This window comes from Carassius auratus, chromosome 25 (genome assembly GCF_003368295.1).
Source record: "Carassius auratus strain Wakin chromosome 25, ASM336829v1, whole genome shotgun sequence".
Lineage (NCBI taxonomy): Eukaryota > Metazoa > Chordata > Actinopteri > Cypriniformes > Cyprinidae > Carassius > Carassius auratus.
Genome location: NC_039267.1, coordinates 16,666,826 through 16,677,885, shown reverse-complemented (window position 1 = coordinate 16,677,885; position 11,060 = coordinate 16,666,826). Strand labels below are relative to the sequence as shown.

General features: G+C 38.3%; 1 protein-coding gene across 1 annotated transcript; it reads right to left on the bottom strand.

Moving 5' to 3' along the window:
- Window positions 1-1,524: 1,524 nt before the first annotated feature.
- LOC113043540 (UPF0583 protein C15orf59 homolog) lies at window positions 1,525-10,595 on the bottom strand. The gene is made up of 2 exons (XM_026202987.1): window positions 9,306-10,595; window positions 1,525-2,448 (listed from the first exon to the last, which is right to left on the bottom strand). The coding sequence occupies exons 1-2, from the start codon at window positions 9,450-9,452 to the stop codon at window positions 1,870-1,872; spliced, it is 726 nt and encodes a 241-aa protein (XP_026058772.1). The 5' UTR covers window positions 9,453-10,595; the 3' UTR covers window positions 1,525-1,869.
- Between the last annotated feature and the right edge of the window lie 465 nt (window positions 10,596-11,060).

Genomic DNA, 11,060 nt, shown 5'->3' with positions numbered 1-11,060 from the left:
TCTATATTTGTGACAATGGCTAATGCAGCTGTTTTATTGTCACAGCCATGGTTACAGTGGTAAATCTGTGCATACATCACAGGAAAAACAGTTTTACTAATTAACATCCTGGTGAGAGGAAGATAATTCGGAATGAAGCGTCTGCCAGAAAAGTTTTTTTATTTTATTCGTATTTTACTTGGGGTTTTGTCAGAAATAACAGCCTAATATAAAGCACATTATTTAATTCTTTGGGGAAGCGTACTACTCGGTTAATTTAACTGTCTATTTACTGCACAGTGTGGGTGTGACCGAAACCAATTCTCACTCTTTAGGGGGCATTGGACTGGTGTCAATGTTCTGCCGAGATGCATGATTGTTTCGATATTGGCATAATCCCTCAGAATGAATCCAAATGATTTTAACATTTTTCCATGACAGTAATTCATTATCATAAGTATCGACCTAAACATAAATGCAGATGGTACAGTTTGAAATCATTTCAAGCTGATTTAAATGATTAGTTCACCCCAAAATGAAAATTCTGTGTATTTATTCACCCTTTCATTCTTTAGTGGAACACAAATGAGATCTTTTGGTCATGCTTTTTTTTTTTTTCGTGATCTAAGCTGCAAAAATGACACAAAAGATATCATAAAAATAGCTGTTATTCAGGAACAAATCATTCAGACCTGAATAAATATATTCGCTCAAAAGATCCAACAAAAACAATGACTTCACAGAAAAGTTCATAGATCAGAAATCACTATTTTATGAAAGCATCAAGGACTTTTGGAGAATAACAACTACATTTTGTATCTCAAATCTAACAAATACACTACCGCTCAAAAGTTTGAAATACCTATGATTTCTTAATGTTTTTGAAATAAATTTCTTATGCACACCAGTTGTATTTATATGATGGAAAATACAACAAAAACAGAAATTATATAATTTATTACATTTTTTCCATATTAATATAATTTAAAATGTCATCTATTGTTAATTTTCAGCATCATTACTCCATTCTTCAGTGTCTTCCTTCACAAATAATCCTGATATGCTGATTAGCTCCTCAAGAAAAATGTCTTATTATTATCATATTTCTCTGGGAACTGTGATACACTGTCATCCAAAAGTTTGCATTAAGTAAGACAGAAACAATAGTTTATATTTGCATTCACTGAGGAAGCATTACATTTATCAAAAGTAACAGTAAAGACATATATATATATATATATTAGTTATGACAGATTTCTATTTCAAATAAATGCTGTTATAAATACTGTTCTGGTGAACTTTCAGTTCATCAAAGAATGCTGAAAAATCCATTCCCACGAAAACAATAAGCAGTGCAACTGTACAATGAACCATTATTAATACTTGAGCACCAGTGATAACTAATAAATGAGAAGCAAATCAGCATGTTAGAAGTAATGATGCTGTAAATTCAGCTTAACATCACAGAAATAAATTACTTTTTAAAATATTCTTAAATAGAAAACATTTCTTTTAACTTGTAATAATATTAAACTTTTTTCTAACAACTTACTGTATTTTACATCAAATGCATCCTTGGTAAGCAGAAGAGACTTCATCAAAAACATGAAACAGTCGTAATTACTCCTAACTTTTGACCAGTAGTATACATTCACAATATGTTAATTATAGTTAATGAGTGATATGGACTATTTTTATGTTGTTGCGATTTTGTTTCGCAGCTTCTCATCCCGTTCTTTTTCACATCTATTACATCTAGAGAGAAAAAATGCACATTCTGCATCACCACAGAAGAAGGAAAGTCATATGGTTTCAGAGCAGCATAAGGGTGAAAAATGAATGGCAGATGTTTCATTTTGGGTTAACTTTTTGGGACGCTTGCGGAATATTTCAGTTCTTGTAGTCACTTGAAGCTCTTTGCTTGGCTGGAATGTATGGGAAGGGAGTTTGTGTGCTTTTATCGGACACAGTTTGCGTACTGCAGCTACGGAGAGCTCTTTTCTTCGAGTCCGGGCTGGAGTAAGTTTTACGGTTGCATCTGGGCGTCAGAAACCTTGGAGGTGAAGATGAAAACACAGAATCGCTGGACGACAGCCTGGATGAACTCATTCCCCCTCTATCTTCGTCGTAATAGTCATCGTCGCAGCACAACGCGTGATATAGCGTCTTGTCGTAATAATGGAGCCGTCCTCCGGATCCAAAGAGCCAGGAGGCTTTAGGGCTGTTTGAGGCCTTTAATGGTCCATTGAGGGCAGGCAGGTCTCCACAGCTCCTGCGGTAGAGCTCTTGTTTCTTGGCTGTGGTTGGGTTACGGACCGTGTCTAGCAGTGGGATGTGCAGTAAGTGGTTGTCGGATAATGTCTCATTGTGCAAGAGGTCACCACGGTCCTCGCTGCAACACACTAGTGTCAGGTCATCGTCTGAGTTGAGGTCCATATCTGATGTTAACCTGTCAATTTGTGCCACGACCTGAACAGAAGAAAAAGAGAAAATTGTGTACAAAAGGCCTTATGAAGATTTCTTCAGATTCTTATCTGAAGATTTTTGTAGGGAATATTCCGTCATTATTTACTCGCCCTCGTGTATTTTCAAACCTGTTCGACCTTCTTTCTTTAATACAATATCACACAATATACCCATACAATATCAGCTAGGTCTGATCTGCTGGTTTTCCTCAAAAAAAGAAAAAGAGAAAAGAGAAAAGCCATACAAATTTGGAGTGACGGAATTTTGTTAGGGTTCATCTCTTTTTTTCAGTCGTTTGAAGAATCCATGATATTGCCGTGTAAACTCAACTCAGATGTTTTAATAGAAAACTGCGAACGGTAAACTAGCATGCTAAATATACTATTTTATCATTAAATATAACATAATTTTCGCATGGGGTACAAGAAAAGGTCAATCACTACACTGTCATTTGAGCAGTAATGTCTCATTACGTAAACGATATTAAATACAGGACTTTATTGTATGTAGCAATACTCAACATCAGCACAATCCCCACTGTTCAGCATAATGTAAACCCCCAAAATACCAATATAAAACTGTTCTAAATCCCATTAAAACAGAACATTAAATATTTACAAGTTCCTTCTTTTTCTTCTGGCTCAAAAACATATAAAATTGCTCTTGCTTACAATATTAACTCTCCCTGTCTAGTCCCATGCAAAGCACACTGGGAGTTACAAAAGTCTCAGTCAGATTTAGTTAACATCAACAAAAAATGAGTCACCTACAGAGCTGGGTAAATTACTTACAAACTGCGATCCATTACTGATTACGGATAACATGATGAAAGCTGTAGATAAATTAGGTAATGTAATCTGACTACTTTTAGATTACTTTCTTTTTTTATCAAACTTGTTTACAATGTGCCATACTGATATAATAAAGCAACGAGAAAGTAAATGTTACATGTTTTGATATCAACATCATAAAATGCATTAAACATTATTAAAAACCTAATAATTAATTAAATCATAAAAATGTTAAAGAAAAGCAATTTAAACACTGCATGTCCGTTTGACTATTAACCAACATCAGAGAACTGTGATCGGGAAGGTGCTGTTAAATTATTGAAATATTAACATCTTATGCGATATTTCAACAAATAGTCTATTTTAACAGGTGACAAAACGTTTGGGAATCCCTCCATTAAACACACATTAATAAACATGAAAACAACAACGTTTATATGATGTGATTTATTCATATGATGTGATTTATTCACAAAGTTTTAGACATTTTTAGACAAAACTAAGCATGAAGACCCACTCCTAACCTAATTCGTGAAGTTTTGGCCTATTAGTGGCTAATCTGTATGAATTTGTATCCTGATTTGGCTCAAGTGACAGTTATGTACCTTCATGCTTACATTTAAAAAAAAAAAAAAACATATGTTTCGTTCAATTCACATCATTCATTCATATGAAATCACCACCTTGTAAAATAGTTACATTTTCCCATGAGACTGGGTTGGTGGGGTGTAAGCAGACTGTACAAAAATGTACAAATAAAACAATTTGAATTTACACAAATTTGCCAGAATCTAGTTTCTCAGAGTGTTGTTGAAAACACCAAGATATTCCACAGTATTTTCTGAAGAATGCTTGTAGTTTTACACTGTGGCTGAGCTTAGGCCATAAATGAGTAATAAGTATCTCTTTCTCTCTCTCTCTTTCTCTCTCTCTGTCTCTCTCTCTCTCTCTATATGTATATATATATCATTTCCATCTTTATGTTTTCCATCTCACCCCATTTCACCCACTGGCATTAGAATATTTAATATCTGTTTGTGCTGAAGGGAATTTGTCCTCCTGCGGTGCTAATAACTGCATCTTACATAAGATTCAACCATACGCTTATCAATATTCCTTCTCTTGCTTTCCCCGGCTCTTTTTCTGAGCAGGGTCTCAAGGCTGGTTCCCACAAATCAGAGACAAAACAAAGCAGAGCAAAGGCGTAGCGATCCTGCAGATCATAAAGTCTGTCTGAAGATTCGAATCAGATTATAACATGCATAAACGGCTATATATGACGGGATATTGTTCAAAATGAATTCATATGACTGCACTGCAAAGACATTATGCTGCCCCTTGTCAATATTAAGCAGCTTAGTATGTTATTTATGACACGGTTATGTTTGATTTCTCAAGATTTTGATGATGAAGCACTGCTCGGATTGAAATAGCAGAGTTATTAATGACAGCTTGTTCTGTAATGCGCTGCTTCTGATTTAGATGGGCTCAGTGCTTCGCTGCTGCCAAACTTTCTCCTCGTATTCAATCGCAGGATGTGGCGTTCATGATATAGCAGATCGGCTATTCAGCAGCGAGCCACAGGCTGTTGGGATTCGGTAAATGAGCAGTCAAATGTAAACAGGAAGAGCCCAAACGACAGACATTTCAACAGCCAGAATATCCATTCACAACACACCTGCTGCTCAAAAGAGCACACCGTACGCAAACAATGCCAGGCTTTAAGCAAGGACTGTACAAACATTATACACTGTATTTGTGAATAGGCTACATATTGAGTCCTGCCAAGTGCGGTTATCAGAGAAATCCATTTTTGGGACTCCACTGAAAGGCTCCTGTCTGGAGGAGGTATTAGATCAATCTCTCGTGGGGTTGTGCCCTGTGCGCCGCTGTCAGACAGTTCATGTTTAATGCATTCCTGCCAACCGCCGCTAACTGATTGGAGATCAGAGTGCCGCTCGACTGAGACCAGCACTGAAACGATTGCTACCTTGTGAGGGGCGGTTTAACTTGAGGAGCTTTGCACACCTTGCAAAGCAGAAATGCTGACCTATAGAAAGCCTCAAGTGTTGTGCTTGTCGTAGGAGGCACTGCTTTTAACAAGTGGCTAGTGCTGAGTGCTGTGCGCTTGTCTGCGGGTAACGTATGTCTCTGTGGCTCGGTAATGTCATTTAATTACAAAATAAATGTAACTATAGTCTATTACAGTTACTGAGAAAAAAAGAATTGAATTACAGCTACTTGTGAGAATGTTAACGATTATAAAGGGGATTACGTCTGAATATTTTTTGCAAAAAGCTAGGATATTGAATCATTTGTTGCTTTGCCTGTTTTTGATGTGTACACTGTCTTCTGCCATTTAAAGGCCGTTTAGTAAAGCAATGCTGTTCTGACGCTTTTGTTTGAATTTGCAGTGCACCACTTCTGCCAATGACATCAATCCACATTGCCAATGAAAGCTCTAGGGCCAGATTTACTAACAGCTTGCATCAACGCAAACCATCTTTTGGCATTAAAATAATACTGTCAGGATTTACTAAAAACATTGAGTGAAAATAAGCGCTAAAAAGGCATGGACACAGTTATTTTTGCATCTGACCTTATCGAATATGCATTTCAATCAACCCTGTCTGGTTTAAATGTTTGAAAATGATTACCATTTGAAAACATTCATTAAAATTTTTTGAAAAGTAATCAAAATGTAATCAGTTTCATTACTGATTAGACCTACATTTAAAAAGGGGTAATAATCTGTAACCTATTACATTTCTAGAGTAACCTTCGCAAAACTGAGCAACACCAAGGGAATGGGTTTAAATGATGGAATGCATGATGGATAAACTTTACTAGGATAAAAGTGGCTGCCGAATGCATAGAAACTGTACAACATTACAATTACACTACCAATATTTACGTTTTTTTACTCTTTGCTTTGAACAGCTTTTTGGTGGAAACCACAGGGAAACTTCTCTTTTGAAATTTTTTTTTTTCTTTTGTCGTCAACAGATTTATAAAACATTCTTATTACAAATTTAGGAAGATGGGCAGATATTGCATTGTTAAACATTATAACCAACTCAAACTCACAGCACATGCAGAGATTGAGTTTATGTGGAGTAGAATTTATTGCAAATCACTCCAAAACACTGAAAATTCTGTTTTCAGGTAAAAAAATATGACATATTTATATTATAATTTGTGATTTAATATTTGTGCTAAACTATACCACTGTCTCTGTCATTATTAGAATGGATTAAAAAACCTTTTTGCCCAATTGATGACAAATTCACTCAATATTTTTGTTTGATATGGTGGTTGTCTTGGACTTTATACTGAACCCTAGTGGTGTGGATAAAGAAATTTTGCAAAATAAAAAAATTAATCCATGATTAATTTATTTCCGCAGGTGAAAGTGGTCAATAATTGGGGGGTTAATTAATTTTACTAGAACAGTTTAACAGATCTTTTACAAAACACAGAAGTTATAAAAGTTATGTTTCAGAACTTTCGGGACCAAAAGCAAACAAAAGACAAAAAGTCCATTTGGACGATTGTTTGGATCTAAATCTAATTAAGAAGCTGGTGCAACAAATCCCATGCCATTCTAAAAGTTACAACCCATACCATTTTTTTTTAAATCCGATTTGTCTCACAGTCATCTCACCTGCAGAACCCAGGGTCTTATAATCAGATAATTGCCAAACCTTCCCAGAAGGCTTTAAAACAGACAGTGTTTGGAACCGAGTGTGAGTGAGTGCAAACATATGACCAATTTAAACGTTTGCGAGAGGAAGCCTGATTTGAAAGCAGTAAGAAACAGACCCATCACCACCACTGGGCTTCTTAAGTGATTGATTTTTTTTACCTGGAGACTCCAAAAAATCTGATAGAAACCATGAGATTCAAAAACAGATTCTAACCTCATACATTTTTCATCATGTATTTCTGCCTTCCCCACATATTTGCTCCGAAAATAATCTCCATATGCATTATCATATTTATCTACATATATATTTATGCATTTGGCAGACGTTTTAATCCAAAGGATTTACCTTTATAAGCTACTGTTGCCTTGGTTTTGCTAGCAGCAAACAGGAATGCTGTTTACCAGAAGAGCTCAAGGTTTGGCTAGTTAACTAGTTAACTAACTGCATGGGGAAAATGTACTACATTTGATACTAGCCATGCATTATGACGAAATAAAGTTCCTCGAACTTAGCTCAACCTACTACATTCCTTAGTGTGCTAGATAGATTTTAAAAAACATCAACATTACCTTCCTGATCAATGTTGTTGACACCATTGTACTATAAATAATGAAAACAAAAGTCAGTCTGGTTAAAATAGTTGAATTGTGGATGTATTTCATGTATACAATAGAATATAGAGAAGCCATTTGTGCATGTGCTTTTTTTGGCGGGAAATCAGTAGAATTCTACGGAATTGATTTAAACATGATTACAATGTGTTAAATGGAGACAGGTGACCGTGTGATCAAATTAGCCAAATTAATGAATTACACATACACACAAAATAACTTTAGACATCATAATTCTGTGTGCATGGGGTCTGTAAGTGAGCAGTGTACTGGTTACACTTGGCAGCAAAGAATTCAGAATCGTGACAAATGTTTGGCTGTTATCCATGGAATAAGAGACAGCTGAAAGACAGATGAGCATGTGGCAAAACTAATAAGTATAACAAGATGTCAGTAGTAACAATAAGGCTCTGCTGCAAGGTGTAAGTGACAGATGGAGGTGTTAACTCAGGCAAGAGCGGCAGAGCTACCGGTGAGGCCCGAACTTGGCCAAGGAGACAAATGAGACAAATCCAGCGGAGCTGTGACTGAGATGATGAGACAAATGCCAGTCTGGGACACTCATAGACTCGGTGACAGTAATGAGGCAGATAGATATCCACCCGAGGAAAGAGATTAATTAAGGAGATGTCCTCTCACATAACGCTGAAAGCAGTCGCCCAGCACAAAGGGAGATAACCGCAAAAGAGACGAGACGTTGACAGGTGAGAAAATGAGGAAATCAGTTGAGCTCCCATTGTCTGATTCAACGGGTGATAATTAGGCATCACAGATGACATCTTGCTTGTATGGGGGTGTCACATCATATGTGGGGGGGGGGGGGGGTGTCATCCTGCAAGTCTTTCTCCTTGTTAATCTATCTGTTGGTTTTTGTTTGGATGACAAGATGTCCAGTCAACAGCCCCTAGCTGGATGTGTTTGCGACCTTGTGTGTTTTATGAATTGTGCCCACTGTGTATGTGTCTATTGGTTTTTGTATATTTAGGTAGTCAGTCAGTAGTCACGTTTAGGCCAGTAACAGACTCTGTGAAAGTACGCAATCATATGCTTATCAGTGCATTGCAAGATTGCCTCATTTCTAGGTAAATGAGGTGGTAAAAAAAACTACTCAGTGGGGTGATAGAGTTATCAAGAGGGTGTGTTGTTTTTTAACTTTGGGTGTCATTTTTAAAATGGTTCAGCAACTTTCAGAATGTAAATAGAAACTTTGCTATGTTACGAATTGCTTTCGACAAGTTTCGGAATGCAACAATGAGTGAATTCAGTCATGCGTACATACATACTTAGGTATATTTCTGGTCTTACCCGGCACAGTGCCTTGTTTAAGGGCACAATGGTGGTATAAAACCTCTTGTGGGGTTAAAAAGGTTTGCCTTGTTGGAGTTGATAGCCTTGTGGGCATTGCTTCGACATGTTGTGTAGTTACACTTTGAGTGACCCAAGTTCAAATCCCGTCTCAGAATTTACAGGGATGTCCCATCCTGCTCCTGGAGGACCACTATCCTGCAGGGATTACCAATCCTAATTGAACACACCTGAACCAGCAAAGCAAGGTCTTAAGAACTACTCCAAACTTCCAGGCTTGTGTGTTTGGGGTGGGCTGGAACCAAGACATTGGCTCTCCATGAGCAGGACTGGTCATCTTTGGGTTAAAGCCCACAACCTTACACTTACTAAATCTCTCCATCAGACTGTGCCTTTAACAAATCATTGCTTTAACCTTCAGAGCAGGCCTGTAATGTGTGCTTTACCTCCCGGAGCTCTTTTGCCACGTCCTTGAGCTCAGCAAGAACTTCCTCCAGCTGTTCCATGACCATCTTAATGTGCCTGCGGATCTCTGCTCTCCGGTCAGGGCTCTGGCTCGGTTCAGATGGTCCTAGCGCTGTGCTGTGAAACATCCTTCACATGGGGACGACAGCAGCAGCAGCAGCCAGAAGGGGACAGGACACCGGGCTTCATGTCTGAAGCCCACCACAGTGATGTTTGGCCTTATCTGAAAGAAAGACCCACTCTCTGGTCCAAATATCGTTGCATAGTTGTTAGGAAACTTTGAAATCAGTCCAGGAACATCTAGTATCTCTCTGTAAATTCAACAGGAAAGCTTTCAAAAAGAAAGAGGGCATCAAGAAAATTGGAAAAGTTTCAGCACTGGAACAAACAGTTCTCAGCAAAGCTTTGATCTTTTCTGTATGATGTTAAAATTAAATCAAATGGTCTCATTTTTGGCATGAAATAAGCTTTGTTCTTAAAGACAGCTAGCAAATAAATGAAAGACCCTTTTGAGCTTCTATTTTGAGAAAAAGTCAGTCTACCAGCTTATGTGGGATATCTGCCAGTTTTTTACCGGTTCTCTACATATGCATCCTCTGTTGCAACTCTGTTTCAACACTGTTTCAAAAACGTATGCCATACAGTGTGTTTTCCCTTGATGAGAAAGCCTTCAGAGTAGGAGCCATCAGATTCTGATGTGAAGAATATATGTATCCAAAAAGTGCACTGAGAATAGTAAGAAAAAGTCACATTGCCAATCGAGCTGGCAGAAAAAAGAACACATCTGATGTGACACCTGGGAGGACGAGCCCAAAATTGCTTCTCTCCGAGACAATCCCCACAGATACTGCTATGAAGAACCATCACCCAGAGACAAAGAGAGTACCGAACATCCAGTTCAGCTAACCCACACCAGAATTTCAGTATAGCTTGTCTTCTCTTGGCTTTTGTGGCTTTGGTCCAGAATTGATGCCGTTTGGACTTATTGCTGCTCCATATGTCTGTAAAAGCTTCCGCTGAGTTGCCAGGCTCTTCCCACTGTGCCCTCGTACCGTGCAGCGTATCTCCTACCCCATCTGAGCACACTCAGATAACACTAGAGACGGATGCATGCTCAACACCTCTCTTGCAGTGTTGTCCTCTATCAGTCACTGATGCTCAAGCACTTAGGAAACCTCCCCCTTCCCTCTCTCTCTCTCTCTCCCTCATTCACTCTCCCTCAAACACTCGCATTCGTTCTCTATGATCTCTCTTCCATAACTCTTCCCTCCTCTTTCATACTTGCCACTGTACACACACTACCCTTTAGTCCCATTCACCCTTGTCCTGTTACTTCCATCCCACTTCCGACAGACACATCAATTCATGTACCCTTCCAAGCTCGCTCTCTGCTCAGATCTTTTCAACCACTTGCCACCTCAGTTGGGGAAGCAAATTAATTCAATTCAGTGTTGCAGTGCAGGCTCGTGAATCGTGAATGCGACGGCTCTGCAGCAATAGCAGCAGACCAGATTATCCCATTCAGATCGGTAATGAATAGAAGACAGACGCAAGTACATCAGGAAACCGCTCGCATTAACCATAATTATGCGCAAGAGATGCTTCAGCTTCCTGCATGCATTTCCTGTTGCTCTCTTCAAATCACGAATTGACCAGAGGACTGTGTCAGCAAGTTTTGAGATTCTAGTTTGCCTTTCTATAATGATTCAAAACATCCTGCGAGGCTTGTCCGTAAC

Excerpts from the sequence above, each read along its gene's own strand:
- LOC113043540 (XM_026202987.1), bottom strand. The coding sequence starts at position 9,452 with ATGTTTCACAGCACAGCGCTAGGACCATCTGAACCGAGCCAGAGCCCT. Across the intron at positions 2,449-9,305 it reads TGGCAAAAGAGCTCCGGGAG|GTCGTGGCACAAATTGACAG; the intron begins GTAAAGCACACA and ends TCTTCTGTTCAG.